Source organism: Vicugna pacos, chromosome 12 (assembly GCF_048564905.1).
Source record: "Vicugna pacos chromosome 12, VicPac4, whole genome shotgun sequence".
Taxonomy (NCBI): domain Eukaryota; kingdom Metazoa; phylum Chordata; class Mammalia; order Artiodactyla; family Camelidae; genus Vicugna; species Vicugna pacos.
This window is the reverse complement of record NC_132998.1, coordinates 21,805,094-21,823,591: the sequence shown is the minus strand read 5'-3', so window position 1 is coordinate 21,823,591 and position 18,498 is coordinate 21,805,094. Positions and strand designations below refer to the sequence as shown.

General features: G+C 44.7%; 1 protein-coding gene across 1 annotated transcript in view; it reads left to right on the top strand.

Moving 5' to 3' along the window:
• GNS (glucosamine (N-acetyl)-6-sulfatase) overlaps positions 1-18,498 on the top strand; it is a 43,376-nt gene extending 24,878 nt beyond the window's left edge. The window contains exons 10-14 of the mRNA XM_006205818.4: positions 4,693-4,794; positions 10,748-10,855; positions 11,815-11,925; positions 13,263-13,423; positions 15,813-18,498. Coding sequence (XP_006205880.2) covers positions 4,693-4,794; positions 10,748-10,855; positions 11,815-11,925; positions 13,263-13,423; positions 15,813-15,891 — 561 coding nt within the window. The 3' untranslated portion in view covers positions 15,892-18,498. The remainder of the gene's footprint in view (positions 1-4,692; positions 4,795-10,747; positions 10,856-11,814; positions 11,926-13,262; positions 13,424-15,812) is intronic.

Here is an 18,498-nt window from a genome sequence, read left to right as displayed (position 1 = left end):
AGCAAATGGATCATTTAAGCTATCATTGCAAAATGGGCCAGACTTTCTGGGTATACTCAGTACTTTAATTCACTTTGGAGTTTAATGTTTACTTCGTTTAAATGTCTGCCATTTACCCATTTCTGTTCACAGTGCTCTTAATGGAATTCTGTTAAAATTCTTCCGGGAACTTAAAATGGCTTTCATAATTGCCTTTTGAGTTTTTTTTCTCTTAAGACCCACATTCCTCAAACCAGTCACTTCCCACTACAAATTCAGTACCTTTTAAATAGGCCTCTCATTTCAAAGCAGGGAGGTGCGTTTGAAAGATCATTAACTCTTAACATTTTCTTGATCTTGGTGCTGGGAGCCAGTTGAGGAGAGCGCAGGAGCAGGGCTGCTGGGGCCACATCCAGCAAGTGCGGGACCGCTGGGGACAGAGTGAAGTGTCAGCAGCTGCCCAGGGAACAAGCCCTTTCTTTTTTTTCCCTGTGTTAACAGTTCCATTTAAATGTTAAAATCGGAAATTTCACCTTCTGTAAGCCATCTAAGTGAACCCAGTTCCTAGGAAGCCACTTCAACAATACTAACATTCATTGAATGCTTAGGCTGTGACAGGTGCTAATCCAAGTGTATACCCTGTATCGACTCATGTAACCTGCACAGCCTTATTAGATTTAAAGATGCTTATCCCTATTTTACAGATGGAGGAAACTGAGGTATAGAAGTACAATGGCCCAAGATAGTGTAGCTAAGAATAACCAGAGTCCATACACGCAACCATTGCACTGTAGCTCAGACAACAGTATTCATCTTCCTGTGCAAGCACAGTACACCAGCAGCCTTGGAGACAACAGCAGGAGCAGTCAGGGAGGCTCAGTTCTAAACTCCCTGTGTCAAGGAGAGCGGGATGGCTGAGCTACAGTTGTCAGCTCTGAAGCACTGGGGCAGAGACCTGGGTGTGGAGGGAGTCACGCAGAGACCAGCGGGCGGGCATGCTGAGCAGCAGTTACTGTGAAGGCACAGGCAGGAGAATGAGCGCGGCTTGTTCAAGGGACAGAAGGTGGCAGTTGTACTGAGCTGCTCTCACTTGCTACATGAACCTCTCTCTCCCCTCCCTGCCTGTGTACGGCTGGCCGCTCCTGTCTGCATGCCCACGTCATGCCCCTTTGCCCTGGCTAAGTTCATTGCCCTTCAGGGTTTCAGTTTAGGGCTCCCCTCTAGGATGTCACTACAGGCCACCCCCACGTGGACTGAGTGCCTTGCCCAGGTTCCCGGCTGGCCTCACACAAGCCATCTGAGTGTCTTGTTGACTCTAGGAGTCCCCAGATGAGCAGTATTATCCAAACTTAGAATATCCACACTGGTTGACTGGATATTACCTGGTCACACAGTAAGTGGCACAACCAGGTCGGAAAATTAACTGTGTTCTCAGAATCCATTTGTTTAATACTTTGTTTTATTAGTTTTTTATTTTGTTTTAGGGGGAGGTAATTAGGTTTATTTATTATTTATTTTAAAGGAGGTACTGGGGATTAAACCCAGGACCTCATGCATGCTAAGCACACACTCTACCATGAGCTATACTGCCCCCTTAGAATCCATGTTTTTGGACACTGCTGTGCTGACCAATGTCATTGGAGAAGTATGAAGTGCCCAGCTTCCATCTAACACAGTGTTGGGTGGGGGGTGGTCAGCACGCGCCGGCAGCATAGTTGTCTCCATGCACTTGTTCTGTGGGGAGTGCCACATGGCGTGAGTGGGCATAATGGGCTGAGCTGGCAGCGGCCTGATAGCCAAAACGGGGGACGTGTGACCAGTGGGTTCAGCTTTGTATTGGCTGTTGGGGAGAAGCAGGGGCAGGTGGTATGCGTGGGTGCCAGACATTGGCTGTTGAGGTTTTCTTCTCTGGCTAGAAATTAATCTAACTTTAGATTTGGTGGTAGAAGTTCTTCTAAGGGGTTTTAAGAAATGAAAAGGTTAGTAGGAAAGGGGAAATGACAGCATGATCTGGGGGAGGGAAATGGAAATGAACTGGGAGTCAGGAAGACCGCCTATTGGCTTTAAGACTGGTTTCCCCATGTGAATTGGGAGGATACTAAGTGCACATTCTCAGTTGTAACTAGGCGATGCCCTGGTTTCCTCCTTGTTAGGGAAGCTGGGGGTGAGGGGCAGGTCCAGATGAAGCAGCCCAAGATGTGTGGAGTTCTCTGCTTTCACTGCTTTTCACTGAGTGGATTTGGGATGCTCTCTGGTGTGCTTTGAAGCTTTTCTTTGAAAGCCCTACATGAATTCTTTAACATCAGGGCTTAAATGTCTGTTTGAAAACCTGGTGTATCCTCCTGGGAGCCCTTATTCTTCTGGGTAATTCTGCAGCACTGTCCTTCCAGAGCTAAAAGGTAAGCAGGTTCAAGGCATGACATTCCAAAGCCTTTTCTGGATCTTTAAGTGTATATTTAGGGGTAAAAGCAGTGCCATTTTCGGAACTTGAAATGCTAATATTCCTAGAAGTCATTATGGTGCTGGTCCCACAGTATCCATTCTAATTCTTGGCTGCATGAAAACCAGAGATAGGTATAATTCCCTCTTGAATTTTTCACTCATTCTTGGTGTCTAAGTATGCCAAGTCTCCCATCTCCTGACATTGTATGCTAATTTTGAGATGCTCCTTTTTATTCCAAAAAAACCCTAATAAGAAGAGAATTTGCCCATCATTTTTAGGGAAGATGTGATCACTGTAGATATCTGGGAAGAAAGAGTCCTGGGGTGATGTTTATGGTACTTGTGCCGAAGCTTAGTGACTCTTCCTTGTCCTGGATCTCACAGACCTTTCACCCCACAGAGCAAACTGCCACTAGAGGGAGCCTCCCACCCACAGCTGGCGGCTCTGGAGGCAGTTCTGCTGAGACTGGCAATTCACCGTTCTCTCTGTAGGTTTTATTATTTTGGTGCCTTGGACATGTTAATAATACCCGTGGGACTGGCTTCACTCCATTCGTGTTCTGGACATCACTGGAGATCTGTCAGCCACACTTTGGGGTTTCTTGTGGCCTTTATCTGATTCCAAGCTTCTCAGTCTTCCTGGGGGACTTGGAACTGGGAAAACACCCCTGACGGAAGGTCTTGTGTATCCCCAGAGGCAGGGTGTGTGTGTGTGTCTGTGTTTATCCTCAGTGGCACACGGGCTGCTCTTCCTGTGAGTTGCCTGCTACGGAAGGGTACTTTCCGACAGCTGCAGTTATGCTCATGGGTTCAGAGCCAGGAGATGTATATCACGCTGTCCCCCAGGAGCCCTCCTGGCTCCCAGGAGGTTGGTAGCTGCTGATGAACAGTGCTCTGAAGATGTTTTCTTGCCTTTCTTGTCTGTACTTTTGGTTTTGTTTTGAAATTAAAAATAGCAGGCTTAGTAGTTTTTGTTTTTAATCCCGGTTTGGCTTCTTCTGAGATGATCTGAGTTTTCCCAACACTTTTGAAGACTTGTTTCTTTTCAGTAAATGACAGCTTTTCCCATTACAAGCTGCTGACTTGGTTTCAGTTACTTCTCTTCCATTTGCTCATCTGTAAAACGGGGAAAATAGCGCCTCCTCGGATTGTGGGGAGGAGGATTAAATGAGGATAAGAGTTAAGCACTGGCCCAGAATAGGTGCTGGGGAGACTCTAGTTTCCCTTCATTTCCCTAGTGGATTGTCTCCATCACTCCAAGGCTTTTTCTAGCCTTATGACTAGACCTTCTAGACCTATACCCTCTGCTGCAAAAGTTTGTGTGATCATTGAGCCAAAACATACAGGATAGTCCAGATTGAGATGTTACAAGTATGAAGTACTAGATCTCAAACACTTGGTTCAAAAATTTTAAAAATAAAATATCATCCATTTTTTTGTATTGCTTATATGTCAAAATATTTTTGATATATTGGGTTAAATAAAACATTTGCAATGAATTTCACCTGTTTTTTTTTTCATTCTCATGTGGTCACTAGACAATTTTAAATTACATATGACTCTCATTCTATCTCCATTGGACCATGCTAGTTTAGACATATTGTATGCAGAGGGAAAAGTCCAGTAGACGAAGGAGATAAGGCGAGGTGTAAACACATGGCAGTGTCTTCAGTTTCTAGAATGTATGTTTAACATCTAAGTTTTGTGCTCTTTAAGGGAGCTTATGATGCATTGTTGGAACAAGTTTTCTGAAGTCTTCAAAGCCTACTGCAAACATTTTTTTAGCAGTGTTGTCACTTTAAGAAATTGTAAAAAGAACTGATATCCTCTTTGGTGACAAGGATTCAACCTTTGAGCCTTTCAAAAATGTCAGGAGTCAATTTGAAGTCAAATTTTTATTGAACTGATAAAAATAATCAAGTTGGAAAATATTTTGTATAAAATAGCCCAACATTTTTCTCATCATTCATGACAGACTCAAGACAGTCCTAAAGGAATTTTGAAAAATGTTTCAATCAATAACAGTATGGGTGGAATAAACGTAACTTCCTGGGGACATGTATTATAAGCTTTATAAGGCTTTGTTTTGTATTTAAAATTGTTATAGTTATACTTGAATATATGCAATAGTAAATCTGGGCTGTGCAAAAGGTAACTGTGCTGTCTGCCTCATGGGTGAGTTGGGGGGAAGAGAGCTCCAGTAGAAACAGAAAAGGGAAATGGGACAACTGTGTTCTAGATCATCTGATTGTCTCTTCCTCTTTCTCCTAGATGCTCGTTGCCAACATTGACTTGGGTCCTACTATTTTGGACATCGCTGGCTATAGCCTGAATAGAACACAGATGGATGGGATGTCTTTATTGCCCATTTTGGTGAGTAGAAAGCCCTCAAGCAGGCCTGAGCCAAGACTGAAATAAATTCAGGTTGTATAAATGTAGGCTTAAATCTAAAAACTACTAAATTTGGGGAACAGAAAATAGAACTTTTCTCTAATCTGTAGTGGGAAGGAATTTCTTAAAAAAAGAAGAAAAAAAAAAAGACCAGACACATAAAAGCAGAGTTCTATATCCTCTCTTTTTCCCTTCTTCCCCCCAAAAGCTCCATCATAAACAAAATTAAGACTAGTGACCAGTTGGGAAAATATTTGCAGCATGTATCAAAAAGGGTAATTAGTCCTGGTAGATGAGTTCTTAGCACAGATTAATATCCTGGTATAAAAAGGGGTAAAAGAAGTGGCTACTCAACTCCCAGAGGAATTAGAAATGGCCAACGTCGATGCAGAAAGATTGCTTCAGTGCTGATCAAAGAAAGGCTTAACTGGTTGCCTCTTGCCTTCTGAGACAGCCCGCACTCTGTCTACAGAGTGTGTATCTCCCTGAATAAATCTTTCACTCTTTAAAAAAAAAAAAAGGCTTAACTGAAGGAGGCCTTTATTGCCTGTAGAACAGGGAAGATTAAAAAGATTAATACTGCGTATTTACAGAAGTCTGAGAAAATGAAAGCCTCTCAGCCGGTTCATTGAATTGTAATCAGTATAAGCTGTCAGTAGGCGAACTTAACAAGACACATCACTTCAGAATACACATGTCAAGCAGTTCCACCTGAGAATGCGTTTTAAGAGAACAAAATTCATTCAGGAAATACTTGAGTACCTACTGGGCCTGGCACTGCACAGAGCTAAGTGTCAAAACTGTCCATGATGTATTAATACAAGAAAACTGAAAACCTAAATACCCAGTAGGGAACTGGTTAGATTGTGGCACAATTAAACAGTAGACGATTGAACCAACACTGATGTAGATTTGTGTGCACGGACTTGGGAAGATGCTTACCCACATACTGTAGGGCGAGAAGGAGGTTTTAAAACAGCGTCTCTTCCCTGTTAAAAATGCGTGTAAACATGTTAAAGCATAGAGAAGTTTGCAAGGATCAATGCTAGAATGTTCTAGCCATTTATTACTCATTATAGGTAACTCTTCCTCTTTGATTTGTCTGAATCTGTCAGTTTGTTATTAGGTGATAATGATTCATACAGGAGAATACATGTAACTCACATAAGTCATGGAACACAAGAAATACCCACGAGCCTGTCATTCCATGTAAGAACTGAAATATTCCCCATTCTGGTGCATTTTCCTGTATGCTCTCTGCCCATCCCATCCCATCCCATCCCTGCCCCGTAGGAGTGATCACTTTTCTGAATTTCCTAGTTGTTATTCTCTGGCTTTTATTTTTTAGTAATTATCATGTACATACCCCTAAACAGCATACCTGTCTTGAGGTGGGGAGATCCTATCTTGTTTTGCACTCTGAAAATGACATCCTACTGGTTGTAATCAACTTTTTTCAACTCAGCATTATTTCCAAATTGATCCGGTTTGTTCACAGATACCGAATATTCCATTGTAAGAATGAGCGCATCACTCCTTAATTATCTGTTTTCTTGTCAGTCAGTGGACATTTGTGGTGTTCTGGCTTGTCTTAGGAACAGTGCTGCCGTAGCATTACTATCCATGTTTCCTAGTGGGCATGTATGCACGCACCAAGGTTACAGCAACCTCGCATATTCATTCCTACAGATGGTACCACGTTACTGTACCAAACTGTCATCAGTTTCCATTCCCACCAGCGATGTATGAGAATTCCCTTTGCTCTATGTGAGACTGTCAGACAACTTAATTTTTGTTAATCTAGCAGGTGAAAAAGACCAAAATTATATTTGGTCCTACTGTGCATTTCTTTATTAATGAGATGAATCATTTTTTAACAGCTTAATTCACGTACTGTACAATTCACTAATTTAAAGTTTAGAGATCACTAGTTGTTGATGTATTCAGAGTTGTAAAACCAACTACACCATAATCTAATTTCAGAACATTTTCATCACCCCAAAAAGAAACCCCCAAATACATTAGCAGTCACTCCCCCAGTACTCCCCCTCCCGGCGCCAGGCAGGCACTAATCTACTTTCCGTCTCTGTAGATGTGTCTATTGTGGACATTCTCTATAAGTAGAATCATACAGTATATGGCCTGTTGTGACTGGCTGAAAACACTGAGCATGTTTTCAAGGGGCATCCCCACTGTAACATATATCAGTACTTCATTCCTGTTTATTACTGAATAATATTCCAGTATATGGATATGTCACATTTATTTATCCATTCATCAGTTGATAGGCATTTGAGTTTCCCCTTTTTGACTATTATGAATAATGCTACTGTGAACATTTGTGTATAAATTTTTGTCTTCCATTCTCTTGAGTCTATACCTAGGACTAGAATTGCTGGGTCATGTGAAGACTGTTTAACCTTTTAAGGAATTGCCCGTATGTTTCTAAAGTGACCACACCATGTTACGTGTTCCCACCAGCAGTGCAAGAGAAGGTTCCAGCTTCTGCACATCCTTGCCAACACTTGTTATCTGTCTTTTTATTGTATCTTAGTAGGTGTGACTGGTACTCATTATGGTTTTGATTTGCTTTTTCTCTAATGACTAACCATGCTGAACATCTTGTCATGTGTTTCTTGGACATTTGTATATCTTCTTGGGAGAAATGTCTGTTCAGATCCTTTGCCTTTTTTTAAGTTTTAATTATTGTAAGTATGATTTCTTGAAATATCTTCTTTTAGGGGGAGTAAATTAGGTTTACTTATTTTAATGGAGCTACTGGGGATTGAACCCACAACCTTGTGTGCTAATAATAATAAGCACGCACTCTACCACTGTGCTATACGCGCCCCCTGCCCATTTTTAAAAATTGAGTTTTTGATCAGCGAATCATCTTTCACTTACACCTTTTGTGTTTCTTCCCTTGTGAAATGCCTCTTTTTGCCCATCATCTTCCTGTTTATGACTTGTCTTTTCCCTACATTGAGGAAACACAGGAACTGAATGTATAAATAGGTTAGCGTTCTTTGTATCTTATTTATACAAATGCTTCTGAATCCTGAGGTCAGAAAACAATTCTCCCAAACATTATTCTAAAAGTTTTATAGTTCTGCCTCTTACATTGAAGTGCTTGATGTGTCTAGAATTGGTTTTCTTGCATGGGGGGTCAGGAATCCAATTTCTTTTTTTTTTTTTCCTGTATAAATACTTGTCTTTTTTGTTCCACAGATCTATCTTGTTATAAAACTGCATAATTTTTTGCATGGGCACACCTCTCTCATTGTTCTTACAGACATCCTGCCACCTCTCTTTTGTATAAACTTCATTTTTCTTTTCTTTTCTTTCTTTTTTTTTTAACTGGAAGTACTGGGAATTGAACCCAAGACCTCATACCCACTAAGCATGCTCTCTACCACTGAGCTATTTCCCTCCCACCATGTAGAGTTTTAAAACAGCTTTTCAGATTGCCTAAAAATTCATCTTGGGCTTTTGGCTAGAATTACACTGATATCTATAGATCCGATAGAGGGAAATTTACATCATTTAACTCTCTCCATATATATCTTACACTGTGTGCCTTAATTCTAATTAGGGGGAAAAACTTCACTGTAGGAGTAAAATCACTGTGCTATTTATAGTTAATTTTTCTGCACGGTTTTGTAAATGACACTTAGGAGTCGGCTCTTTTCCTTAGTTCTGTTTTGTTTTGGAGGTTGGTCTAGTGAAACTTCTGATGTATCAGGGTTGCAGAGCATTTCCTGACTGTCTTGCCTCTAGTCTGCCCTGATACAGCGGCCACTAGCCACGTGTGGCTATTTAAATGAACCAGAACAAAGTGAAAAACTGAGATCCTCAGTAGCACTAGCCACGTAGCAAGTACTCCGAAGCCATTGTGTTGAGCGGCGCAGTTAGAGAACAGTTCAGTCAGAAAGTGCCGTTGTATAGCGCTGCTGTAGAGCAGGGGGCGGAAACCCCTGTGGCCAGATCTAGCCCAGGCTCAGCGTTTGTACATCGTTGTGTCACAGCACAGCCATGCTCATCCCTGTATGTCTGGGCCTGCGTTCCTTCTACAACAGCGGGCGGAACTGAGTAAGCTGCAACAGAGACTGCAGCCGCAGACCCTAAACACTGTCTGGCCTTTGGCAGGAAAAATGTAATGATCCCTTCCAGCCGTTAGTCTCAAACTTGGCTGCACATTCGTATCACCTGGGAAACTAAAATACAGCCCCAGGGAGTCTGATTAATTGGCATGCGAGGTGACCTGGCCCCCTGGGATTTTCAGAGCGCCCCAAATGATTTTAATATGGTGATTTTAATATGCAGCCACGTTGGAGACCGCTGCCCTAGACTTCCCAGATGCTCGTCTCCTCTGCGTACTTTGATGTTCAAGTGTGGGGTTTTGAGGTTGACTCAAGTCTGACAGATAAGCTCTTGCCCTGACTCCCCACTTCCAGGGCTCGGAGTTGGCAGAGTGGGAACATAGACGGGAGTTGGTGGCTTCGGAGGTCTCCCAGGACTTAGGGTTTCTGAGACCTTCATCTGCTCAGGATTGTTTGGGTTTCATGATAGAGCAGTGGTTCGGAAATAACATTCCTCTCTGACTCTCCTTTATCAGGCAGCTGTGGCATTCCACGGTCTTGTGCGGGTGATCACCCGTCCCCCCGCTGTGGGCCCCAAGTTAAGCAGGCCCACTCCAGTCCTGGAGCAGTGGTTCTCAAACTAGCGTCCCTCAGCAGTGCCTGGGGGGCTCGTTACAATGCGGATCGCTCCCCCCCACCAGCAGTGGGGGTTGTTATAACAAGTTCCCCCGCTGATGCTGCTGGGGAGGGGCCCCGCTTTGAGTGCTGCTGTTTTAGAGCAGTGCTTCTCAAATTTTACTGTGCATGTGAGTCACTACAGGGTCATTAAAATGCAGACTGTGGCCCATGAAGGCTGAAGTAGGGCCTGAGATTGTGCATTTCTGACAAGCCCCCAGGTGTTGCTGGTAGACCGCAGACCAGACTTCGGGTGTAGACCATTTTAAGAGCTCCTCCCACCTGGCCTCCCTACCTCCATGTCTTCACCCCATCTCTAGATTCTGCTGCTGGGCTGATTTTTCAAAAGCACAGCCTTAATTACATTACTTCCCTGCTCAAAAACCTCCCGTTGCTTCCTGTCACCTGCTGTTCTTTATAGAACCAGCGAGCAGCCTGCTGTCAGGGCCTTTTCCTGGATGGTTACCTGCCTGCCTCTCCACCCTGCCTTGGCACTGCCCCTTGGTCTGAAGGCTGGAGATGGGGAACCCACCAGGCATTCTGCTTCCATCCTGTGCTCGTGTTGTTCTTTTGATCCCAAACGTCCTCTTACTCCCAGGTCCTTCCCCCTTTCACTATTGTGTGCCTGTCTTAAACTTGCCCGTTTCAAATGCTGCCAGTTCCCTTCTCCTGCTCCACTAACGTGCGGTGAAAATTAAATGTGTTCATATTTGTGTGATACCTTCATTCTGATCATCAAGAAGTACTCTGAACCTGCTACAGTCCCGAGCACACCAGTCCTGTTTAACTTCTCAGCAGGCGCTTAGAACAGCTTTTACAGAGTTTACAGACTACCGTTTATTCTGATCTGAACTTGGAGCACCTTGCACTGTGACTTTGAGTCTCACTTAGCTGCTTGGTTGCTCCCCATTCCTGACCTGCTTTATGGAAGGAGTCTTGGGAAGTAACTGGCAAATGCTCAAAGCGTTTGAGCTCACTTGTGAGGGGTCTATAGAAACCAAACACGACCCTCGGTAGCCATCATGTGCCTCCCTTTTAGTCATTCCCTGTAGTTACTGAACGAACAGTCCAATTTTGTTTTGACTCCCAATTCCCCTTTAGCAGTGGAGTGAATAACTTTGTGATCCTGATCCTTACCAGTCTGTGCACCTCACAGAAACCACTTTTGGTCTTCTTCCTAGACAGGAGCCAGTAACCTGACTTGGCGATCAGACGTCCTGGTGGAATATCAAGGAGAAGGCCGTAACGTCACGGACCCAACGTGTCCTTCCCTGAGTCCTGGAGTGTCTGTGAGTAACACCGGAGTGGGCTTACCAGCCTCCTCACTGACAGCACAGCAGGGCTTAGATGGGCCAGGTGCTGAAACCCTTAATCTGAATCCTGTTCCTGCCACTTGACTTTGTCACTTGATTATAGATTAGGAGATGGACAGAGGTAAACTCGATAATCCTGAAAATGATATTGCCAGCCTGTTGTTAGAATGTGCACTTCAAAATCTTCCAGTCTTCGTAACAGGGGCACATATCTGCCCGTCTCCTAACCTCGTCAGTACCCCTTTCTGTTTCCCTCCCCGTCCTAGTCGTGGTACCATTTTTTAATGGGGATGTTATCAGTGGCCTCCAGTAGAGACGGGGCTCCAGCCTGTAATTGTGCCACCGCTTGTGTCTTTCACTGGTGGCAGCCAGGCTGGTCCTAGAAGTGGCAACAGTGACATTAGCCTCTCTTTAGAGAATGGGAAATAGGAGTCAGCTTCAGAGAGAACCCTAACACCAAAGTGTTCCGATGTAGTAAAGACATGATGAAATATGTTGTCCTATTTGCTGATAAGAACACTCGTAAGTAATTGGAAATGATTCCACAAAGCTCATTTTAGCCTCTTTCTCCCATCCTTTAGGATGACAGATCCTAGTATAACTTAGTCGTGATTCATCTGAGTATTGATTTCTTCTCTTTACCACCACACACGTTTTAGAGGTGCTCATCACGACTAGCTCTGGTCAGGAGATGAGCAGGCAGGGATGGCAACAGTCTACAACCAGAGCCACCACACCCCGTGTTCCTTCATTGAATTAGCCATCAGCAGGAGACAGAGCCTCACGTCTAACTTCAGTTACTTCTATGTGGAAGGTTTCCTCACTTCTGTCCAGTCGTATATCTGTCTGGAGCCAACCTGGTTGCCCCTGTAAGCAAGTTGTGTTTGTTCCTATAGAAGAATGATCTTCGTTTAACTTTTTTAATGTCCCTCCAGCAATGTTTCCCAGACTGCGTATGCGAAGATGCGTACAACAACACCTATGCCTGCGTGAGGACCATGTCAGAACTGTGGAATCTACAGTATTGTGAGTTCGATGACCAGGAGGTAAGAGGGCCTGCTGCCTCCTCCACCCCTTGTGTCTGGGGCCAGGGCTGTGGTGGCTGGAGAGCAATTCCCAGGATGCTCCCCGGGAAGATGTGCTTCCTACCTATACTTCCACTTAGGTTCCCCTCAGTTAAGGAACCGGAATTCCACGAGGCCAGACTTCTCTGACCTTTCTCGGTGGTTTCTACCACTCCCAGCACTGCCCGCAGACACTTTAAATGCACACAGTTGACTTTTTTGGAATGCTGCACGCCTGGTCTGTTTGCTTCCCTGATAGTTTGGGGTGAGAGTAAGACACCTCAATTTCTGTGCAGAGGAACGGAGTTGGGGCCTTTCCTAGAAAGCTTACTGGCCACCAGCTTGTTCAGACCCTCTGCCCCTACCACCGCAGAGTCCAGTGCTGGTGCAGTACATGAGCAGTGGAGGTCAGAGGTGGCAGCCTTGGAGGAAGGTGGCTTTTAGCCAGCCCAGATCAGTGGATTATCTGCAGGATCACAGGGACCCCAGCCCTCGGATTTCCTACTGTTTATCGGCGAGCGCCCGCCCACCCCATCTGGCAACCCGCTTTCTGCCACGTGGAGCCAGTGCTCATCGCGTTTCTCAGAAGTTGACTCGCTCACTGTTTGTAGCTTGTATGCACTTGGGACAACAAAGGAGGGCTTCCCTCAGCCGCGGGTCCTTCCCCTTTGTTACTGATGGTCTGAGGGAAGCCACTTAGAGCCCTGACGGCCAGAATTTATCTACATCTTCTTAGCCTATCCTTGACTCCGGCTTGGAGAACAAGGTACAGACTGGGGGAAGCATGGTGGTATTAGCCGTGTCTAATGTTAGAAGTACTATCTTCTTCCTCAGTTGGAGTTGTACCTCCAAAACCGGTTTTTAAAATAGGAGAACTCAACGTTTTTATAACACAGGTTAGGGTACTTTCATATCTATTCTCAGTTGAGGTAAAAATAAGACTTCAAATGTCAGTAATAAGGTTACGGGGTGACGGCCAAGTCTAGTTTCTGAGCCCTTGTCATGAGAAGGTCCTGCCTTCCGTTAATTACGGAAGGTCATGTAAGTTTCTTCCCTTCTCCCCTCCTGACTCTGCCTGAAGGCACAGGGACACTGGGTCCCCTTTCCAGCCTGGGCCACAGACCTGAAGCAATTTAACCCCCAGAACAGATGCTCCATTGTCTGCTGTATACCCTTGGGCTCCTTGAGAGTCTTGAGACCGGATGATAATTCTCCTGGCCCTGGGTTTTATCTGCTTCCTCCCTTCCCATTTAGCAATAACTCAAAGGAGGAGTATTTCTTCAGGCGTAACCCTTGCTCCCCTCCCTCCTCTCCTGTAGGTGTTCGTAGAAGTCTACAACCTGACTGCAGACCCACACCAAATCAGCAACATTGCCAAGAGTATAGACCCCGAGCTTTTGGGAAAGATGAACTACCGGCTGATGATGTTACAGTCCTGTTCTGGGCCGACCTGCCGCACTCCAGGGGTTTTCGACCCCGGGTAAGTGTCGTCTTCAGTGACTGCCCAGCTGTCTCCAGCATTCCTGCTGTTCTTGAAGGCCAGGGCTACCTCTTCGGTCTTCCTCGCTCTGAGCTGAGCTCTGTTCTGCTTCTCAAGGGGGTACTGTGTCTTAGTGCTGCAGCCTGTTGGGCTGGGAAAGTGTGAGCTGCTGGAAACTCCTGCTCTCCCCTGCCAGCTGGTGCCTTAGCTGGAGGGCAGCCCTGCTCCCCCCCTTCCTGTGGTGCCACTCGATTCACTGGTGACACCTGGGGCTTCTTTAGAGTAAGCTGACCAAGAGTTACTCTGCTCCCTAGCACTTCTGAGAGCATATGCCTTCATTTCATTTCTCAGAAACCCCAGTTATAGAAATGTGAGTACTTGCCAGTAACTCTAATAAATACACAAAATGAAATAGAAATAGAAGTAGATGAAGGTAGGAAAGATGTTTAACTCACCTCCCAAGTCAGCCTTGTTCCTCCCACTCTCCTTCCTCTTACAACAGTAACCTTTCCCCTGTAACATGGGTCTCAGCACCCCACGCACTTGAGCAGCCTATGGCACGAAGCCTGTCATTTTTTGCTTTCAGTTCTTATACTGATTTTAGGAGAGGAAGAACGATGTCCTAAGCTGATGGAAAGTAGTAAGTTGATTACTTAGCCACCTTTGTGTGAGGTGGTGTATCTTCAGTCCGAATTAGAGAATATATGGTGAACGAGTAGAGAAACTGGGTTGTAGGCTATTTATCAAAGGGAGCACTGTTGCTTTCACGTAGTGTATACAAGCCAAAAAGACACGGAGGCCAGCAACTTGAATGTTGTCTTTGTATTGTTACTTAGTTTATCATCATTTTATTTATCACTTAAGCTAACTTTTACAGGGGATGATCCTGATAATGCATAATTAGTCAGTGATCAAGCATCCTAACCACCCAGCTTTGATCTTTCCTCCAAGTTAGTGAAATGGACCCTCCCTTGGTGCCAGTTCCTTGAACTAGGAAGCTTTTTCTGTAAGGTAAAAAGCTCAAGACCTCTAGTCGGCACGTGCTGATTTTGCAGCAGCCGCTTTGCTCAGAATGTTTTATGAAACTGAAAAAGTTAGATGTCTAAAGCAGGTCTCTGGCTGCCTCTTGGAACTTCAGGCCAACCTCTAAATCTTGCATGGAAGGTCATGAGACTTGGACATCGTGGACGGTGATGTTGGGCCAGAGCAGGGCAGATGCCGCGGCCCCCTTCAGTGTTAGGAGGACTCCACCTTAGAGTTCTCATGCGGCCCTTAGAGCCCAAACAGGTACGTTTCCAATGAGGAAATAGAGCTTGGCATTGGAATTGGCGCATGGGTCAACCTGTTAGGAACTGACACAGAAGCTCTGACTTCCGGGCAAGCTTTGTTCTTTAAACTATAGCTGTGTTGCTCACATTCTGGAAGCTGGTCAGAGGCTGGCTTTACTCATGTTAGCCTGAGCTGTTTAAACTCTACCTTATTTTCTTTTAAATGCCTTAGCCATAGCTTATTCTCTCCTACCAAACGTTTAGGCCTATAGACCCTTCTAGAATGGGGGCCCACTCCCGCCACTACCTGTCAGGGCGCAACATACACGTTCACTTCCGTGTTGCCTGGGGCTGCTCTTGCACTTGAGCAGCAAAGTTGAGTGGTTGGGACAGAGACTGTGGCCCACAAACCCTAAAATATTTATCACTGGGCCCCTTTAAAAAAAAGTTGGCCGACCCCTGCTCTAAAATAATGCCAAGAGTTAGTCGACAGATAAAACTAAAACTAAAAGACAGTGTTATTTCCAGACTGCAGACGTGAAAGCTGCAGCCAGTGTGTGTTCTTTGTGTCTGCCAGGTCTCACCTCCAGCCACTATTGGGCATTGACTCGAACTTCCTTTCAAGTGGTGAAGTGATTTCATGTGCCAGACACTTTATGTGAATTGCCCCTCTGTTTCACTGGTGGCCAGAGAGGTCGGTGACTCCCCTCAATTCATGAGCCAGGTTCAAGCTCTTGTCGGAGATGCACTCACCTCCCAGGCTGTGTGTCCAGATGTGAAAGATGGCAGGGCTTTAACAGTGCTGGCGGGGCTCCCAGCAAGGCCTAGGCCGCTCCATACTCTAGGCATCGCTCCCCCCACCAAAAGGCTGAGACGTTGCCTCCTCGCAACACCTTCTGTTTGTTCTCCTCTCACTTTTACTGTGTTACTTTGTGCTCGCTGCCTTGTGACGGAAATGCTCTTACTTACTACGTACTGTGCTTTGTACTAGATTCCCTTCTGGTGATTTAATTGTTCCTGCTGCATCCCTTCCTGCCATCCTTTTCCAGTGTATATTCTGACTGAATACTCAAGGGCTAATGATAGTTAATGCGATACCTTTTTTTTGCCACTGTCCCCAGATACAGGTTTGACCCTCGTCTCATGTTCAACCATCATGGCAGTGTCAGGACTCGAAGGTTTTCAAAACATCTTCTGTAGCACCTCGGCGGTTGGATCCCCGCACGCCTCTTTCTGATGAAGTGATTGTAGTAGGTGTCTGTAGCTAGTCCTCAAGACCACACCTGGAAGGGTTCCTGGGCTGGCTTCAAGTCCTGTTCAAAAAAGCAACCCAATCAGCTGACGTCCTTGTGCAATGTGTTAAACTGTGAACTCTGCCCGTGTCTCAGGAGTGGCTGTCCCTGGTCCCTTCATTCAGCTGATGACAATACTCCCGGGGTCTTTGTTCTCACCAAACCCTTTCTGTCCTGGGGCCACAGTTCCTGATTATATTCCCCATGTGGTCAAAGTCTGAATCTGTAAACCCATTCAGATACATAGCAATGCTTGGGGTGGGGGTGGGGGGATGTTTTTGGTAAACAGCTTGACCTGAATTCAAAGGACTTGCATCACATTCCAGATTGAGCACTTCACTATCAAAAATACAGATATCATATGGCTTGAAGACTAACCACCAGAGCAGAACTAAGTACCATCATTTTGAGTAGAAATACACTTCATAATATCCATCACAATGTGATAAGGTCAGAAATTCAAAACACATCAACCAAGCTCTGTTCATTTTTTTAGGAATTCTGGGCTGGTGCTGCAATGAAGCAGGACAGTGGGAAGCTTTTGGTAAAGGCTGATTCCAGGTAGTTACTGAAAGTGACGGACCTCTGCTTTGCGGTGGCTGCTAACCACGTGGAGTGTCAGTTAGCACCAGGGGTAGCTAGGGAGTGTCTCTCCTGGACTAAAGTGGGTGAAGTACTTCAGCAGAGAACTTCAGGGGTTGGTGAAGGTTGTTTTCTGAGGGCCTTCTGTAGGTAGGGCTCTCGGGGTGACAGGTGGAAGGGCTGTAAACTGGGCTAGACTAAGTGCCTGCCCAGCAGGGACCCTGGGTTTCAGTCCCACGGGTGAAGCTGGCAGACTTTCTCTCCATTTTGCAAACGTTCTTTTCACTCGTTAAAAGGTAAAAAATTTCTTAGAGTTGATGCGAAGTACCAGCTACTTACCTTCTTCCCTTTAAGATAACTTCTTCCTGAGTTTCTTGTGTGATTGGGGCCTCATTCACTACTCCTCTGTCAAAACCAGATCTTCTTGAGGTTTCCTGCATAGAACTGCATTTTTGTTTCTGGGCTCAAAGACCAAGGCCATTTTCCACTGTTTTCTTCACAAGAAGGCTAACTGTAGGAGAGGAGGAAGAACTGCGCTTTATAACCTGTTCAACTCAGGCAATAGCGATTTTAGCTTTATTTAAGGTCCCAGGTTGAGCTTTAAGCACTTTGTAAGACATGGCCACAGGTCACTTTTCTTCAGAATTCCAAATTGCCACGTTGGGTTAATAGCCATTGGGTTTATTCCTTTACCTCACAGTCCCAGTAACTGTGGTGGTATTTAGAGGTCAAATGGGCAAGTGAAATGAATACCTCTGCTGTGAACGTTTTAGGAAAAGACATTCTAACAATTTTGTAACTAAAAGCAAACTGCAGTGTTGAATATGGGGATCGGCGTTATTTCTACACTTTGATTCTTAACAGTAATCAGTCAGCTTCCACATTAATGAAAGTTGACCATAGCTGTTCCTGAATAAAAAGAAAAACTCTTACCAGGTCTCGTACTGTGATGTCATATTGTTGTTTTATGCTAGCTCCTGAAAAGAGATGGAGTCGAGTCATAAGAGTGACACAGATGAGCTGCCAGCAGATTCCAGTCACACTGCTTACCTGCAGCTGGCTTCTGTTTGGGTGCGGGATGCAGTGAAGCCCTCTTTTTGTACCTCTAATTTTTGAATGAGCCCTAATTTGACTTTTTCTCTTGGACTGGTTTCATTCTGGATCTAGGCTAAACTCATCTTTCATAAAGAGGCCTCAGTTTATAGACTAGCAGCCCACAAAATGCACTGAATTTCTCAGAATGATATGTACAAGGACCCCACTGCTGCAGGAGGCATGCCTTGTTTTTCTCTTGTGTACTGATTAGAATTTTGATTATTCTCCCTTTTGAGACAGAGTCCCTATCTGTTGGTGCCCTTCAGAATAGAAAAATTGTAACCATTAGGAATGAACAGAGGCCTTGGGGATGAATAGAGATTTTTGCCTTATTAAGATCTCCTGTCAAAAGCTCTCTCAAATAGTTACATTTCCTACAATTACAAAGTAGGGAATGCCTTTGAGCATCTTTGAATTTGACCAATGGTGCTGTTGCAAAATACATTTTAATTGACTATACTAGGGTTTTTGTACAAAATAGTCATGATAGCCATGGAAGATTATACCTTAATCTGTGAGAACCGTTCTTAAGTTTAAGTGTGTAAGGAATAGTTTTAACAAAAGAAGATATATTGTCCCAGGATCCTTACTAAGAGCAAGCAGAGGGTATTTAAACTGATCTACCAGTGGAACTAGGTGGGAATATCTGGATCTTTAGTTTCATCACCACTTAGGTCCCACTGAGTGTTGTGAATTCCTGTGGTCGCATCATCTGTTCCGAGAAGCGATTCTGCCCTGGCTCTGTGTCATCTCACTCATTGACTTAGAAAGTGCCCTTCAAAGGACCCTGTTCACTGCTGCACTTTTCAATGAATTAAAATTTATTTCTGTTCTCGTG